The sequence below is a fragment of the Corythoichthys intestinalis genome, chromosome 7 (assembly GCF_030265065.1).
Source record: "Corythoichthys intestinalis isolate RoL2023-P3 chromosome 7, ASM3026506v1, whole genome shotgun sequence".
In the NCBI taxonomy this organism is placed as follows: Eukaryota; Metazoa; Chordata; class Actinopteri; order Syngnathiformes; family Syngnathidae; genus Corythoichthys; species Corythoichthys intestinalis.
The window spans coordinates 17,748,784-17,767,589 of NC_080401.1; the positions used below are offsets into that span (position 1 = coordinate 17,748,784).

Consider the following 18,806-nt stretch of genomic DNA (forward strand, 5'->3'; position numbering starts at 1 on the left):
CGCTTGTGCACCTTGTTGGTTTCTTTATGATATATTGTCTTGAAGTCAGACACTTTGTTGTAGCCCAGCGCCGATGTACAAGGCAATTAAATTGAAGCTGCAAAGAAGCAGTGCTTCAATCACTGTCTTCTTTTGCCGCTCTCGTTGCTTTTGATTTCCCGTTTTTCCTTCCATCTGTTTTTTTTTTTCACAACTCACTTCCTCTCGCCTTCGTGTTAATAAGCGCAGTAATGGTGTTGCAAGGCAGTTCCAGGTTTGGAAGTTAATTAGAATGGCAAGTTAAAGCCCACACAGTGGAAACAATGGAGGATTTGCTTTTTCACAGTGACACAAAGAGATAATAAGCCCAAGTCAAGCACTGTGAGCAGGCAGGAAACAAGTAACTCTGACAAGCCTTCTACCTGCCTCAACACTTCCAAAAGCAAGTGGCCTCTATTGCAGTTATACAAATGACAATATTAGCAAGGAGTTTATAATAACTGCATAAAATAATGAAAAGTAAAACCATTCCAAATAATGTCGCTGTAGCGTAGCTTGAGCACAATGCAGAGCTCTAAACACTGGGCTGGCAGAGCAGGACAGGAGCTGTTGCCATGGTAACCTTTTCCAGGCTCGCTCTCACCGAAAACTGTGTCATTATCCTGTACTGTCGATTGGAGAAGAGAAAGGAGGAGAGCAGGCTTGGAAGAAAGATGAGACAAAGATAGAACGGGAGGGACAAAAGGAAAAACAAGAGCCAAAGAATCGCACGTCATCAAAATGTGCTCTCATTTGGACACCTCAAACTGATGCCTTCCCCCTCTCTCCGCCTGTCAGTGGTACTAGGCTTCACTCCGTAATAGCTAAACAACTTCAGTTGTAGCAAATAATGTGCGAAAATATCAGGTAAAAGCAGGGCTGTCAGGTGATAATAGGACAGGTGTCACTTTGTTCTCTCCCTGCTATTGTCAAAAACAAGCTCTTACGTTGGCTACAATTCACATTTACTGTTGCTATGTTTGTATCACCACAAAACAGCCATAGTGAGAAAGGCAGAACACTTCTTAAAGTGTGACATGTAGACATGTGCTTGGGATACAAATAACATGTTTACGTTTATGCTTGTCACTCGGCTGGTGAATCTTTTTACAGCATGAGGTCCACATCGGAGGAGTTACGTATACTGTGAAGTAATTATAATGGCATGTAAATAGAAGCACCCTGCTGATATAGGCGTCGCACCACATGATTTCCCCTTGCGGAAAACAGCTTGTTTGCACTGCCTTTCAGTGTTTTGTGTGTGCATTTCTGCACTTATTGTGCTACAAGGTATAAGTGTATGTTGCAATTGAGGAGTAGCCCATCCCAGAGAAATGCTGCCCTACCTGACAAAACTCCCAAGAGAGGTGTGCCTGTATTACTGTGGCTTTCTGGTGGTCACACAAACAAAACAAAGCTTTATCCCCTCTCGTCCCAGAAGCTGTGCTATGATCTCATCAGTTAGGCATCACTTTGTGAGATCTTCCTGGGTAAAAAGAAAAAAAAAAAAAAACATGTTGCCAAACATGACAGCTGTCTGTATTTTGGAACCCCCCCCCCCCCCCCTTTCACTGTTCTCATCTTAACTTATATTGTTCTTCTGTGTGATCTAAGGAAAGTCAAAAAGATAAGCATTGCAGCTGCGACCCCCGTATTTTCCTAATCAGTTAATTGATGCAGGTATTATTGTAAGGGCAATTTAAGTATTTAGAAAACAATGATAATTTGTATGCATATTTCATCAATTATATTGATGATTCACCGCCTGAGGAAAATACTCTATTATATGTGAAGAGGTAAACATATCCCCTGATTACATACTAAGTCCTTCTCAAAAAATTAGCATATTGTGATAAAGTTCATTATTTTCTGTAATGTACTGATAAACATTAGACTTTAATATATTTTAGATTTATTACACACAACTGAAGTAGTTCAAGCCTTTTATTGTTTTAATATTGATGATTTTGGCAAAAAAAAAAAAAAAAAGTCAAGAAAAACCAAAAATCCCTATCTCAAGAAATTAGCATATTTCATCCGACCAATACAAAGAAAGTGTTTTTTAATACAAAAAAAAAGTCAACCATCAATTAAATATATTAGCTATGCACTCAATATTTGGTGGGGAATCCTTTTGCAGAAATGACCGCTTCAATGCAGCGTGGCTTGGAGGCAATCAGCCTGTGGCACTGCTGAGGTGTTATGGAGGCCCAAGATGCTTGGAAAGCGGCCTTAAGCTCATCCACAGTGTTGGGTCTGGTGTCTCTCAACTTCCTCTTCACAATATCCCACAGATTCTCTATGGGGTTCTCCATGGGAGCACAGTAATGCCATGGTCAGTAAACCATTTACCAGTGGTTTTGACACTGTGAGCAGGTGCCAGGTCATGCTGAAAAATAAAATCTTCATCTCCATAAAGCTTTTCAGCAGATGGAAGCATGAAGTGCTCCAAAATCTCCTGATAGCAAGCTGCATTGACCCTGCCCTTGATAAAACACAGTAGACCAACACCAGCAGCTGACATGGCACTCCAGATCATCACTGACTGTGGGTACTTGACACTGGACTTCAGGCATTTTGGCATTTCCTTCTCCCCTGTCTTTCTCCAAACTCTGGCACCTTGATTTCCGGATCACATGCAAAATTTGCTTTCATCTGAAAAAAGTACTTTGGACCACTGTGCAACAGTCCAGTGCTGCTTTTCTGTAGCCCAGGTCAGGCGCTTCTGCCGCTGTTTCAGGTTCAAAACTGGTTTGACCTGGGGAATGCGGCACCTGTAGCCCATTTCCAGCACACGCCTGTGCACGGTGGCTCTGGATGTTTGTACTCCAGACTCAGTCCACTGTTTCTGCAGGTCTCCCAAGGTCTGGAATCGGCCCTTCTCCACAATCTTTCTCAGGCTGCGGTCACCTCTTTTGGTTGTGCAGCGTTTCCTGCCACACATTTTGCTTCCCACTGAGGTGCCTTGATACAGCACTCTGGGAACAGCCTATTCGCTCAGAAATTTCTTTCTATGTCTTAGCCTCTTGCTTGAGGGTGTCAATGATGGCCTTCTGGACAGCAGTCAGGTCGGCAGTCTTGCCCAGGATTGCGGTTTTGTGTAATGAACCAGGCTGGGAGTTTTTAAAAGCCTCAGAAATCTTTTGCAGGGGTTTTGAGTTATTTCGTTGATTCAGATGATTAGGTTAGTAGTTTCTATAGAGTACCTTTTCATGATATGGTAATTTTTTTGAGATAGGTATTTTTGTTTTTTTCTTGACTTTTTTGCCAAAATCATCAATACAATAAAATGCTTGAACTACTTCAGTTCTGTGTAATGAATCTGAAAAATATGAAAGTCTAATATTTATCAGTACATTACAGAAAATAATGAACTATATCACAATATGCAATTTTTTTTTAGAAGTACTCGTACTAAAGTGGTGCTTTGTTGCAACACAACTTTGACACTAGTCAAACTTCAATTCGGACTACTTTCATAATAAACATTTCAAATTAAAATCTACTATTTTGATCCAGAACCCAAGCTATCTCCATCATAAAATACTTCCTGCAAAGTTGTAAATAATGTTTTAATATTCAGATTCATAAAACTATACTGGTATGAGTTTACAGTATATATGAACAAATAAAATGTCAAATTTGTGGGGTTTTAAGAGTTCATACGAATGATTCAGAGGAGTTCCTGTCTTTTCCCAGCTGATCCCGCTTCTTTCCAATGCGCATGCTTGCACCTGTCAAGTAAATTACCATAACCTGCTTCAAAATGACACAGACTCACGATGGTCTAGATTTAGAAGGCTTACAAAAATAGGTTCCCTAGAGTTCATTGTTATGAGATCTGTGACAGTCTTCAGGGAGCTGATTCTCTCAGCAGACATTGATATTGAAGGAGATCAAGTCCAAAAGCTCCCGCCGATCAATGTTATTGTAGGGAGGAAGAAGTTTTGCTCCATTCATGTTCATTCTGTGTTTGTCGTTTGAGGCTGGAGATACATTTGATCATTGAAGCTGTAAACAAATTGCTCGTATCATGATCAATATAGTTCTCTGAATCTGGATCAGTTGTTGAACTCCTTAAATCCCTGGAGTCTGAAAATACCATCACTGGTCCACTGCTTTATTAATCATTAAACATTTTATGATTTCTTTTTAACATTTACGATTATCGTACTTAGACATGTGCCGATTACCGGTTTCAAGGTATACCGTGGTATGAAAACATCATGGTTTCAAAACCGCAAAAATTTTCCTCACCCACTGATTTTTGCTCAGTGTCAGTGAGTTTGCTGTGCTACACGATTGCTGGAGGAGGTGAAACTCCTGAACATTTTCCCCCGTCGTTGAAAACAAAATCGCTGGTATGTGAATACTTGGGCTACAGAAAAGTTGCAGATGGCCGTGGCTTTGAGGAGGAGGGCCAACCGACATGTAAAACATGTTTGCGGAGGATGGCTGCCGAGGAAGCAATACCTCCTCCGATATGATTTCTCATTTATACAAATTTAAAGGTTAGTAAACACTTTCAGGAACGTTTCCCACCAGCTGCAAGAGTTAACTCCAGCGTGTTTAGTGTATCTAGCTGTGGTAAAACATGTGTTTTTTTTTTTTTTTTGGGGGGGGGGGGGGGGGGGTGGTTCTCTCGGGAAACTGTCTGTGTTGAGAAAGACAGTGTGTCTATAATGTAAACATAATACGAGTCATACTTTTTATGAAAAAATTCAATTATTTTTGTTCTGATGGTAATAATGTGGTGTGGGTTTACGCTTACCTATAGGACTGCATTAAGTTTAATTTTGTTTAGAATATTTTTTTTTTTTTTTAATTAATTTTAATATTATACTCAGGTTCCAATTTGTTAATGTTTTGAAAAATAAAAATCATGTTCAATGGAAAATAAAGTTGAGCTGTAGAGCTGCAATTGCAATACCGTGAAACTGTGATATTTTTGCTTATGGTTATCATATTGTTAATCATCTGTTAATGTATCACCATTTTCATGATGATAACACACACTCAGCAGAAAAACAGCACATTATTTGCAATTAATTAAACTCACCTGGATGCCACGATCTGTATGTAAAATGTTTTCCAAGAGTTTAAGAAGTCAACTCACTAAATCATAATGCTAACGCTAAAAGTTAGTGTGTGATGATCACTCAGCACAGACCTTTAAAGGCTAAAGCAACATGGCGAATCAGGCAAAGATAAGAAAGCAAAACTTAACCAGTTGCACCTGACACATATGTTTCACAAAAGGAGCTTGGAATGGGCACAGGCTTACTCAGGTGTGTGTGTGTGGAGCCGGAGCCGGGGGCGGGGGGGCGCAGCACATCACATGAGTGACAGGACCAAACACTGCTAAATGCGTGATAACTATGTAATAAGAAAATATCACACATTGTGAATTTATGACAAAAACTATGGCGAATATCATCTCGTTCTCGTGTCTTCAGGCGACAACTGGTATCCATCTCGGTATGTTATAGTCTCCCAAGACACGTTTTCAGCGCGTCATCGTCATGAAAAAATTGTTCGTTGACGAAATGTTTTCATTATCGTCACCGTTGACGAAAACAACACTGCCACAGTATGACGTATTGGTTCGTGAAAGTGCAAAAACATCGTTCCTGTCAAGAAAAGCTTTTTGTGACATTCTTTGCTCTTCTTTTAATGAAGAAATTAATTGTAATTCCGACCCGACAAAACTTCAGAATTTCAACTATCTACTAGAACCGCTTTGTACTTCGACATTGTATTCAACGATTCACTTGCTTCCTGGACAAGTCTGCAGCCCCCGCCTCTTTCTCTCAATAGGCAGGTTGACATGTTGGTAGAAGACCATGATTGCTGATCGCAGTAAACAATGTAACATTGCCGCCATGCTACCCAAGGACACTCACAGTAACTGTTGCCAATCATGCTAGAACTTCTTCTTCTTCTTTGGGTGAGGTTGAATCCAGCTTCATCCATGTAGTTATATTAATGGAGCCTTTCCATAGCATCCAGTTGAAAAACTCTCTGTAAAAATATACTGTATATGTATTTTTTAATGATACCAAAAGTTAACATTGCATGTGAATGGGTTTATACAAACTCATACATACTGGACTCTTTCTGAGTTGCATTCAAAGGGCAGTATGTGCTATTGTTTCATGCGTAGTCTGTTGCGCTTGAGGACACCCTCGACAGTAGAGAGGCTTCCATTGTTGATACCCTGAAAATGGTCTTCAATGATCTTCTGCTGAATGTGGTGTAGTAGCGTCATTTGCACAGACCATATCAATTATTAGGGTCTCAGTGTGGGGAGAACATAGATGTCCTCCCACACCATGTTGCAGCCCTTCAATTCTACGAAAAGAGAGCATGCAATTAAAAATATACATTTCCTACTAGAAGTCAGACTAAACCTCCACTGCAAAAATACAGGCACAGTGATGTACTGAAACGTACACTGTATTTACTTACAGTATAATGTGGTCGTATTCTCTTACAGTAATTGTTATCAACATTTGCATCCTATAATTTCTGAAATTATAGTAATTATAATCTCTTATATAAATCTATTATACCCTTTGTCCAACGCTCCCTTATGGTCAGACCATGGACAAGAACATGGTCAATGTAGTAGTTTCATCAGATAGTACTGTTCTTTTTCTTCACTGACCTTGACAATCACACACAAGCTCGTCCTCTCCGATCTATCGATAAACGAGTGCTCTCTGAAATGGCTTATATTGTATGTCACACCATTAGCCACAAGTGTGATCAATTTTGAGTTGTTGTGTTCAACAAGTGATAAGATCTTATGGTTTTGCTAAAGGAGTGGCTGATTCACTCAGTGGATTCAGGCAACTGAGCCTTTGGTGGAGCCCTTGGTTCAGACAATAGGGTTTTTGAACTTTTTTTTTTTTTTTTTAAATAAGACTGTATATATTTGTCTGCCAATTTTCTAAATCACAATTTTTTAATACATTATTTTAACATACATGTGTTGCAGCATTTGATAATCTTGATTTATTTTAGGTGAGTGATTAAAATTTTAAATGATTTTCATTAAAAAAATTTAAACTACAACTCTTTGTTGAAGAAAAAAATACTTTGATGCTTCACAGAATAATAAGAGACACTAATTGCAAGCTATGAGCACATCTTTATTTAATTGTTGCCCTGCCTTGATATGAAGATGTGTTTTAAGTCCAAATGTATACTCATTGGAAAATACTCCCCAACATGGGCTTTGAAAGGTGCTGGTTTGTTTTCCTCTCTTAGATCAAACATGCACTTTTTGTTCTGTTGTAATTCTACTTCACCAAAAGCACCTTTAGTCAACATTTTGTGTTCTTGTAATTTGTTTTTAAATAAAACTGACTGCTAATTTTATCTCAAAGAGTGACTATTATTTCATTTAACATTTAATGTGTCAATGTCAATTTTGCTACCAAGGCGACGGTCACACTGCAAGGCATTTTCTGTTAATTCCAGCATACACATCATAAAAAAATGTACATATCGATTGTACTGGAGGACCGTTTGACGTATATCTTAATTTTTTAAAGAAAAAACGAAAAGTAAACGTTTACATTAGCTTCAATTTTAATGTACATCCAATTCAATTCAATTCCTTTATTGTCATTGCAAAAATTTGGGGCAAAAAATTAGGAGATGGAGGTTGAGGTTACTGCTGTTTTTGTTAACTTTTATTTTGCAAATCATTGAAAAAATCCGAATGAAAAGCTTTATTTGTTTGTATGTGTTATAGGAGTAACTCTGTATTCCTGTGGTTTTAGGACATTTTGACACCCCCCCCCCCCCCCCACCCCAAAAAACAAACAAAAAAAAAAAGAATAGAAAAGAAAAGAAAACATTCTGGCTCCATGAGGACTTTCATGTCACGGAGTTCTGGCAAGAAATTCTAGCCACTTTCACCCCTGTATATAACACAATATTGAGGAATATGCATGCTAACAAAATGTATGAAGTTCAATATTGCATGAAAAAATCTACCGCATTTGGGCAAAAAAATGAATTTGGGTGTGAATGTATGTTAAGTGCAAACACCACTCCAACTGATCATGTCTTGTTTCCTGCCCACAGCGCCCAACACTGCGCCCTATGGGAGCACAGCAACTGCGCCCGTCCCGCTGGCCTGCCAGTACCTAGTCCTGGCTCTGACCACCTTGATGGCCGCGTACTAGCAACGGAGCAGCGAGCAAAGTGACTGTCGAGAGCATTTATGAGTCTTTGGTGGCATCGCCCTTGACTGGATTCCAATCGGGTGCAGTTTGTTGCAAGGCAAAGAGGGGGAAATAATCTTTTGTTTTTTTTTCCCTGTCATAGTGAGTTTCATATAAATACAGTTTGTTGGGGGGTTTTTTTCCAAGCATTTTTATTTTCTGATGGATGACATAGCCCCTCCTCCTCCCTGGTGTTCAGTCGTATCAAACGCTCAGCTTCTCTCACTTGACATTTGCATCTTTACCTCTCTCATGACTATAAAGAAACAACTGTGCCAATGCTCTCAGTAAACATGATTACCATAACAATGTTCTTTTGAATCTATTGTGGGCAACTGAATGGAAGAAAAAAAATACTTTTACTCTAATGAACAAAGACAGTAGTAATATCATTCTGTTTGCTTTCAGTATAGCTGTCATAGTAGAAAAGTCAACTGTAACATATCTTTATCTTAACGAGGCAAGTTTTGGGGGGTTGATGGGGGACTTTAATCAAATGACTGTACAAGTGACTGAAGGTTCCCCTCACAGATACGTATAAATTCTTGTCACAAGGTCTTTATTATTTCAGTCAAGAGGAAAATGCCGAGCTCTAATGCTTTGCTTGCATCTTGAAGATTTAGCGGTTTGTTTGTATTATGAGGGTAAGGGGATCATTCATTCCATTTTCTTTACAAAAGAAGTTATACTCAAATACATCTCAAAAGAAGGTTACCTTACAGTATTGTTGCATTCAAGACTTCCAGGAAGTGTGAAAAATGCCATTAAAGATATACTGAGATAGCAAGATTGCGTGGTAAATAGGTCATTCGGTTAAATAAAAACAAAAAGACCTTAAAAAAACCTAATGATACATAGTTTATATAGAGAAAGGGAGTATATGCCGACATACAGTACACCTTTCCTTGCAGAGCCGGTTGTATGAAATGGCAAATTCTAGTATGTAGAGGGGGGGTCAGGCTCACAGAAAGCGTGTTACATATTGTTTGACACAAAACTCAAAAAACAAAAAATGGCTTTTTCCTTCCTGTACTAGTTGGAACTTAGATTACAAATTTTCCCACGTCCCTGTAATGCAGCCCTAATACTAACCTGACCATGTCATTGACACATTTTTCAAAAATGAGCTGAAACATGGCTGATGATGTTCAATGTAGAAGTGATTCTTAGAAAAGTATGTATATTTAAAACCTTCTCACTTTTCCACCCAAATATTTACCATGCAGCAAAGCAAGCCAAGCTTGAATCATCCATAGAGTAAGTGAACATCCATCAGAAGCAAAGCATTTTACTTTTGTTGAGCTGAACCTGGTGACATCCAACTTAATGTATGGTATAATCATTATCCAGTATTGATCAAACTACAGTGTAAAAAGATACTTTAATGCCTTAATAGTAACCTACTCACTGAAAGACATTTAGACAAGCCGCTAAATGTTTTTCGACATACTCATTGATAGATTCATCCAAACTAATAGTCAAAATTACACAATTGGGCACAAATTGTTCATGTCAAACCGGCAGTGTTCTCACATGACCTTGAAACTGCAAACCCTCTAGCGAAATAGCCATGGCAGTTAAAAGACTTTAAAGCACAAACACTGTTATTGCTTCGACGTTTGGTTTTGTGGTGATTTATTTTTATTGTTAGCTTGTTTAACAAATTTAAAAAAAAAAAAAATGGAATAAAAAATGTTAAAAAACAAAAAAGAAGAAAAAATCTGCACCATATGGTCTTGTTTAAATGTTAAGATACAATGAACAATGAGTGAGGAGTATATTTATTCACTTCCTTTATAAACGCAATGTATAAAAGTACATTTAAACAGTTATGTGAGGCTTATTTGATTTGAATAGGCACAATGTGGCATTGATTGAGTTGTCACGACTGTCCGGGGGTTTGCTTATTGAGTAAAAGAACAAATGTTTGCAATCAATTGACCTCCATTTTGAAGCGGTGAGGAGTCGTGCACCAATATCCCTGACTCAATGTGTGTTTATGTGGAGAAAAAAAATGGATACACGCGTATCTTTAGCCCTAGTGTGTGTAGTCTTAGTTTTTACACACTTGAGTGGTAGATGTGCCGAGCGTGTGCTTGTGATGCATGTCGACATGAAACATCACGCTTTTATGTTTTATTTATCATTTTTGTTGTGATCACAGTCGCCTATTGCTTATCTTGCAGGTTTTTGGCGCAATTGACAGCAGCCTGTAGGTTTTAGCAATCACCAACTAGCACAGTGGTGCCTTGAAATACGAGCTGTTGCTAAGGGTTTTGTTTTGTTTTGTTTTGTTTTGTTTTGATGTGAGCAAAAATTTTAGCTACACTTTTGAGTTTGATTGGACGAGTGTCTGTAGCTCAGCCGTAGGGTCAGTGGTTTAAATCTGAGCTTTGAAAACATGATACCAATTGCCTTAACTAGTTAAATAACTACCTGAAAAAAACATACTTGACAGTAAGCAGCAGTTTAGCCGAGCCAGTCCTTAAAAAAAAAAATAATAATAATAATAACATTCGAGGTGTTTATTACTAGTCGAAATTTATGTGTATTTACATAAAACTCAAATTACGTGTTACAGTATTTAAGGTTGCTACAAACAATAATTTTGATTATTACTATACTATTTTTGTGTGAAGTTGCGCTAATCAATCGAATATATAATACGTTATCGTGCCAGGTGAAGATGATACTCTGGACGTAATGCTCTGGATGTACCAGTCAAAGTTGGACAATGAATACTATCTTTAAGCGTCTTTGTGTGGCTTGAAGAGCGCTCTAGAAATTAAATGTATTATTATAAATAAAGAAAATGCTCGTAAACATATTTCACGCTTCGAAGGCATGAGATAAAGTATATAGTTAACATAGAACAGAGTGCAAACTTAAGTAAAACTAGGAAAAGACAGCACTGCTTTATGTGAAACGACCGTGACGTCAGTCCGGCCACGGCTTCACTTCCTGGGTAGAAGCAAAGCCATGTAGAAAGGGAGTTGCGACACTCTCGCCGCGGATGGTCACTTAGTTCATGTAGGCCTGAATAGTTCCAAGCACAGCGCTGTAATGGTTTTCGATGGAACTGACAGCAGTAATCGCGATATTTATGGTAAAAATGATAAAATCACATATCTAACTACTCGTTTGATTATGTCATTGGGGTCCGCCCTCGTGGAAGCGATGTCTGGAACTATTCAAGGCTCCATTAACCAAAAGTAAAATCGTATGATTCATCCCTATGGGAGTGCCACAGCTCTCTTTCTACATGGCTCTGCGTAGAAGTTTGTTTCACCAGCTCTCCAGCCAATCAGTGACGCGAAGGCGGTACATTCTGAGATAATGGCATTTAATTGCCTAAAATGGTACTGGCATATAAAAATGTCTGAGAACAGCTGTTTTGCATACATCTGGGAAATATTGGCTATTATGTAAATTTTTCTCCACTGTTACTCAAATGAAATTTTGTTTCTTATCACTTTATTAAACAAGATTATTTCCTCTTGTATGCACACAATCAGGGTGGTGTCCATCCTTTTAACCTTAATACATGTAGGTAGGGCTTTTAGAAATATTTGTCATTTGCAATTGCAATGTAGAACAAAAATACTTCAGTTGTACAGTATGTCTGCTTTAAAGAACTTCATTGATATGCAAAATCAAAGGTATTCATAAAAATTAAGTAACCTCGTGTTATAAGATTTTGGTGTCACCACATATATTCAAACATGACACTGGTGTTATAACGTGACTTTAAACATAACATGTAAGCAGTGGTGGATGAAGTACTCACTTTTTTTACTGAAGTAAAAGTACAGATACAGGTGCAAAAAATGATTTAAGTAAAAGTACATATGTCTAAAAAAAAAAAATTACCCAAGTATGGCGGAAAACACTCAGGTGACTTGATGGTCCACTCTGAGACCCCCAATTTGACCAAATTTCAAAATTGTCCTATATGTACAGTATGTGTGATACATCATTGTAAAGCTTAAAATCTCAATTTTCTGGGGGAAGAAACATTTAAACAGGAGGGCATTTTAAAACAAAATAAAAATATAAACCACTAAACCCTAACTGAAGGTGAGAGCACGAGAGAGAATAATTAAAGAGACCGTGATTTTAACGAGATATTATCGCGTAGTGACCTTGTTTCAATCCAAAAACTGTAGCATGTATCACTGAGTGTCAAAACACAGGTGTGAATGAACACAGATGGACTTTTTGGGGATTTTATGGGTGAAACACAGTAATAAAGGGTCGCGATGCAGAAATCGCAGACATAAAGGAGTGGTCGAGATTTTCTTTTTCATATAGTTACCCTCTTAAACAAATTTTTTTTTTTTTTTTTTTTTTTTTGATCGATTATTTATCATCTAAAATATCGGGAAAAATGCGACAGTAACAAAAAAAAAAAAAAATACAATTAAGCTATAGTTATGAGGTAAATATCCGTGACCTATTTACTGACACTATTTTTTTTCATTGTGACGTAATTTGTTTAAAAGTTTAAAATATGCAAGTGAATAATTTTTTTCAAGTCGTTTTTTTTTTTTTCTTTTTTTTAACTAAATATTAGACATCAATTAATGATTCTAAGCTAAAAATAATAGACATTTCAAATAATAAATATAATTACTTCTTTTTATGGCTGGGTTGAAACAAAAGTGGTTGTGTGGTGTCTGTAAACGGGGGTTTCCAGGGTAAAACTTACAAATTAAAAATAGTTCAGGGGCTTAATGCGCCATGAAACCGCTATGGCAGCATATAGACATATTGTTCTATCAAACACAAATACAGCAGTTAATTTTAAAAGACCAGAAACTGCTTTTTCTTGCCTGGCACGGCCAGACTGCTCTCCCTGTATTTTTCAAACACTGTGAGAACAGTCTGGGACCCAGTCCATTAACGGCATCTCGAGCAAGAACAAAATCAACCGTCTAATCAGATTTGTTTATTTGTGTGACGTGTTCTTAACGAGAAACGTCACTCTTCCGCGTCGGAAGTCATCTCCCCAACAACACAGATGACGAACAAGAGAGCCGAGAATATGTTCCAATCCACGGTAAAATCTGTTTTAAATAAACAAAAACATATAGACACAAGTCATTGACAACAGGCTGTCTCGCGCTAGCCATGTTAAATAAACTTCTCCGCTAGCGCTGCGCAAGTTGTCGCTTTACCATCGTCACGTCTGCCCGTCGCTGATTGGTCCAATCCGCTGTCTGTTTGCTGTGGCTTGCGCCGCTCTGGAAATTTGATCCGCTCATTGGTTGCAAGACTCTATAGCTGGAACAGTGGTGAGTCTGGTGTACCAGGCTATGCTTTTTCAGCCTTGTCTGTGTTTTCCGCCATATACATATATATAGAGATCTGAGTCAATATTCAAAGGAAGAACCAGAAAATTAATTGACTGCTCAGTTTTATTTAAAACTGCAAAATGGAAGAAACAAGAAATAAAATTGACTGCAAAGTAAACAGAAGCTTAACAAGCTCAAAAACTCCAAAATGTAGTTGCTTGCAATCAGCTATTAAGCTGTCAGGTGCATACAGCTACCTACTGTACTACAGTGTGGTGGTTTTTATTAGTCAATATCTTGTTCACCTGCCTAATCTTGCTTGTACTCATGTTGCTGCCTCTAGTGCTCAGTTATGGTATAGTTGCACGGGAAGTATCGATTGCGCCAGAGGCATGGAAACGAAACTATCGATTTACAAGAGAACAAAGGAAAACAATAAAAAGTAATGTGTAATGCAGGCGACATTTGAATAGTAAATGGTACAGATACCTGCTATAAAATGTAGTGAAGTAAAAGTAAAAAGTATCACTTCATTTTTTGTTACCCAAGTAAAGTACAGATACACAAAAATCTACCTAAATACATTAACAAAGTACTTTTACTTCGTTACATTCCACCACTGCATGTAAGCACTTGGACTAGTGAAATGTTAGCAGCTAACTATCCAGATTTCACAAAATACGTTTACAAAAATGTAATTATATTATGCTTTTTTTTTTTTCATTCGTATTAGAAAAATGCTTTAAAAACACGTTTGTGTTGCTTCACTGGTTGAGGTTGAAACAGACGAATGGGATTTTCATTTATTTGAATGGGGAAACATGATTGGAGATATGAGTGTTCCGTGTTATGGAGCGATTTAAACTCGTATCTCAAGGCGCCACTGATTTCCACATCATATGTACTGGATTTTTGGGAGAGAAAAGGTCCAAACAACTCCCTTTTATTAATTCAATCTTGTTGTATTTGCAATCAAAACCTTGGTGTTGCATTACATGAACCCATACCTGGGTTCATAAATACTCAGTCATAGGGCTTAGTCCGAGTGAAGCTGCTGAGTCAAGTTTTTTTCATGTTATATCATTGCATATTTGTTGGCCCTCTTCTGTGCCCTCGAACGCATCGTGCAGATACTCGCTGAGCCCAGATGGCCAGCTGCCACAGCGCGCACGGCATATCGGATTATCCTGCTTTCGCGCCTGCCGTCGTTATTGACTGCGCCGTTGCTCGCTAAATCTTTTGGCATATTTACAAACATAAAACACGGTTCATTTCATCCCAGAATGCATTGAGGGGTGGCTCAGATTGTATTTTGTTTGCACAAACTAGAATCACATGACGCTGAAGTCCCTGTGTGCTCCAGCCGGCTGTTTCGTGATGCTCTCCAGTCCAAATTAAAATGTTGATATACAAGCTGAAAGCTCACTGTCTCACCTCCCTACAGACATCAAAAATCACCTCATTTAAATAAAGTCCTGCATGTCGAGCAGCCCCACGCTTGACGTTAGAAATGACCCATTTCCATGTATCGCGATCCAACTGATGCGTTCAAATGCCTGCCAACCCCTCTTTATGCCAATCCCGGGAGCCCACAAGTACTGTACTGAATGTGCCTTCAAAGTATTTTGTCAAATACAACAATGACAAAGTAGACTCTTCATTTAAGTCACATTTACATAAATCAGTGTGTTTTATTTCGGGAAATTTCAACCAGGCCTCCACTGAGATGCGCATAGACGAACGCCAGAGATGAGCTCCATAAATGTTTCGTTGTTCTTAAGAATGTGGTCAATTGCAGAAGTGGGTAGTAACGCGTTACATTTACTCTGTTACATTTACTTGTGTAACTTTTTGAGAAAAATGTACTTGTAAGAGTAGTTTTACTAAGCCATACTTTACTCTCTTATTTTACTTGAAAAGTAATACTACTCTTCGCTACTTTGGGCGACAATAGTCGTTACATTTTTCATCTTTAGTCTACATACATTCTTAAATTTTACTTTTTTCTTTTGCCAGACACCAACAGTGGCTCAACCAGTTTCCCCAATGAGAGGTCGCAACAATAATCACATGACTTGTTTATACCAATCAGACTGAAGCTTACTGTTCTATGATCACTTCAGCCTGTGTAATCACGCGGCGTCTTTAAAGCACCGTAAATAATTAATTAAAGTATTTGACATAGAGCGCCGCCGTCAACATGACTCGAAAGCGCGGATTTTAATTTTTCTTAGTTTTTATTTTAGCACCGATTGACCACGGAAAACTATATGACGATATGATCCTTTTAGTTTCAAATAGGAAATATGTTTTCCACTAGAAGGCACTCATGCTCTTTGGACGACGGATGCTTAATTTCTTTAAAAAAAAAAAAAATCTCTCGCTGGATTTCATACTATGGTGCTAAATCAAGGCCAAAAATATTGTAATCTGAAAAAAAGAAACGATTAAGAAAAAAAAATTGAAACTGAATGTTTAAGTTTTTTTTTCCCTGAATCAATCAAAAGCTTAAAAAAAAAAAAAAAAAAAAAAAAAAAGCATTTTATTTTTTCAGTTTTTCAGGTTGAAATATTAACTTTTTGGTTTAGGTTATCTAATTTTTACCATCAGATTTTTTACTTCATTTTCAGATTTCATTTTTTCAGTTAATTTTTTTTTTTTCACATTCAAATATTTCTTTTTTTCGCTTGCAGATGTCTTTTTTCAGTTTCAAAACTTTTGCCCGTGTTTTAACGCGAGGGGGGGGTGGCCTCGACGAGAGACGTGCTGGCATGTGAGAGACAGTCTATCAAAGCAGGAAATGTGGGTACTTTCAGGGATTAGGACGTCACACTCTCTACACTTTATTTTCTTGATATTTTCTGTAGATTAAGTAATGCTCAGGTGGGGGTGCTCTGTCTTTTGTAACTCATTCTAGATGATGATTCAGTTTTGATTAATAAGAATTGGAAAATATTCCAGGTTGTTGACTTTTACCTAAAGAAACGATGTGTCCGAAATCCAAAGGAAAACGCGAATGCAGCGTAGCATCTTTTTGCTAGTTTTTGCTGTAACATTTTTCATTTGTACTGCTATCATTTTTGGCCTTGATTTAGCACCATATGGTACGGTATAATAATAACAGTTTGTAAGATAACTTATGCTAACTGTGCTGGGGAAAAAATTCCATTGTTTTAATAAACAACATCTTAAGCAGTTGCTCACAATGTTACTCATTACTTGATTTTTCTTTTCACCAATACTTTTTTACTTGTACTTGAGTACATTTTGAAGATTTTGGCGACTTTTACTTTACTTGTGTAATATTATTTGTAAGTAACGCTACTCTCACATGAGTAAAATGTTTGGCTACTCTACCCACATCTGGTCAATTGGAGATGGAATAGGGGGCAGAATAGAATGTACTACTTGGATGCAACCAGCATATGCGCTGTTGATTTACAGGGTGACCCAAAAAAAAGTTTACACTCAGTTGACTGCTTGTTTAAAAGCCATTGAAACATATCTAAATAGGTTGTTGTCATGCTTAAGTGATTCATTAAGGTCACTCAATGCAGCTGGTAATCTCTCGTCTCTACAATTCCTGTGCTTCTGCTGAAAATGAAGAAAACTTTAGCTGTACCTGAATTGCTGCGTGCCGGTCTGACACCTACTGAGATTGCAGCAAATCTGAGAATATCCAGATGTGCAGTCTACAAAGTTAAAAAGAAGCTGAAAGATACTGGAACAGCCTCACGAAAACCTGGGTCTGGAAAACCCGTGCCGGTCTGACACCTACTGAGATTGCAGCAAATCTGAGAATATCCAGATGTGCAGCCTACAAAGTTAAAAAGAAGCTGAAAGATACTGGAACAGCCTCACGAAAACCTGGGTCTGGAAAACCCGATCGGTGCGGACCAAAAAGTTGATTGACAAGGTGATATGTGGCCACCCCAGAGTCCAGATCTCAATCCCCTGGATTATAGCATATGGGCAACTGTGGAGGACAGTGCCTGTAAGAAGCCACAAACTTCTGTGGCAGCCTTGGAGAGGTCCATTGTTAGATCTTGGGAAAAGATGACAGCATCCTACATAAAGAAGACCTGTCAAGCGTTCCGCAGGCGCCTGGAGGCTGTTGTGACACTTAAGGGAGGACACATCGAAAAATAGTGTACTGTACATGTTCTGTACAATAATGTATAATTTCTGATTAAATTCTAATTCTAAGCTGAATAAACATGGCATTTAAGTTGTATTATGGCAGTGTAAACTTTTTTTTGGGTCACCCTGTAGGCTCAAGTAGCTCCATAGAAAGAAGCCCAAAATTAAAGCGCAGTGTTGATGTAATCCTTAAAAAAATTCTTAACAAGCATCGGAAGTGGCGTCATGATTCACCTATTCATTTTTTGCTTTGCAGATTTCTCTTTCGTTCCCTTTCCATTGTAACTAGTGGTGACACCTCTCTGTGGACCAATCAATGAATAGCATTGTGCCTAGCTCCGCCTTCTTCTAGACTGTCACAATATGCTGTGCTGAAAAGTGGGTGGTTACGGTTTATCGATTTTTGCTTTTGTTAATGCCAAAAAAAATAATAATAACATTCGAGTAAACCACACTAATGCTACCAGTTAAATGACGCTTGTAGTCACTGTCATTTATCTCCACTGATAATGGCTAGACTTATTTGCGGACATAATTTGATCGCTTTAATTATATTTCTTCACCACATAATTCAGTTTTCATTTAATGATAGTCAGAATGCTTCACATTGACCTTTGTGCCCAAAACAAGATCACTTAAAGGGAGCGAAGAAGAAATAAAATTGCACTTTTACTCAATTGGATTTCATTTTCATCATGCTGATATGACTCAAAATACCAAGCAATGCTTTTCCTGCTTTCAGTATAAGATATGCAGTATTACAGTAGATGTGCATTCCACAAAAGCATTTTAAAGGCCCGTTTTTTTTTTTTTTTCTCTCTCTGTGTTGAAGTTGATTGGCATACTGTACCTGACACTTCCCTTCCGTGCAGCTCCAGAAATAAACAATAAAATAAACAATGCTACTTGGAGAGAGTCTGTTTCAACAATTTCATTTCAACAAACAGACTGCATCTACCCAAGTGTGGGAGTTGTAATGCAGGGAGGTGAGGAGTGTCACTTCAAGAACTGACGAAAGACCACACAGTTGCCACGTTTACATGGAGCCAAATATTCCAATTACAATCGGAATATTTGTTCAAACCGAATAAATGTGTTCCATATAAACACCTCATTC

At 38.0% G+C, this 18,806-nt stretch overlaps 1 protein-coding gene across 2 annotated transcripts in view; it reads left to right on the top strand.

The window, feature by feature from the left end:
- The window catches only part of negr1 (neuronal growth regulator 1), a 343,600-nt gene extending 327,566 nt beyond the window's left edge, over positions 1 to 16,034 (top strand). For both annotated transcript variants that reach the window (XM_057841144.1, XM_057841143.1), the window contains one exon: positions 8,116 to 16,034. In XM_057841144.1, the coding sequence (XP_057697127.1) occupies positions 8,116 to 8,216 (101 nt within the window). In that variant the 3' untranslated portion in view covers positions 8,217 to 16,034. The remainder of the gene's footprint in view (positions 1 to 8,115) is intronic.
- Positions 16,035 to 18,806: the final 2,772 nt, after the last annotated feature.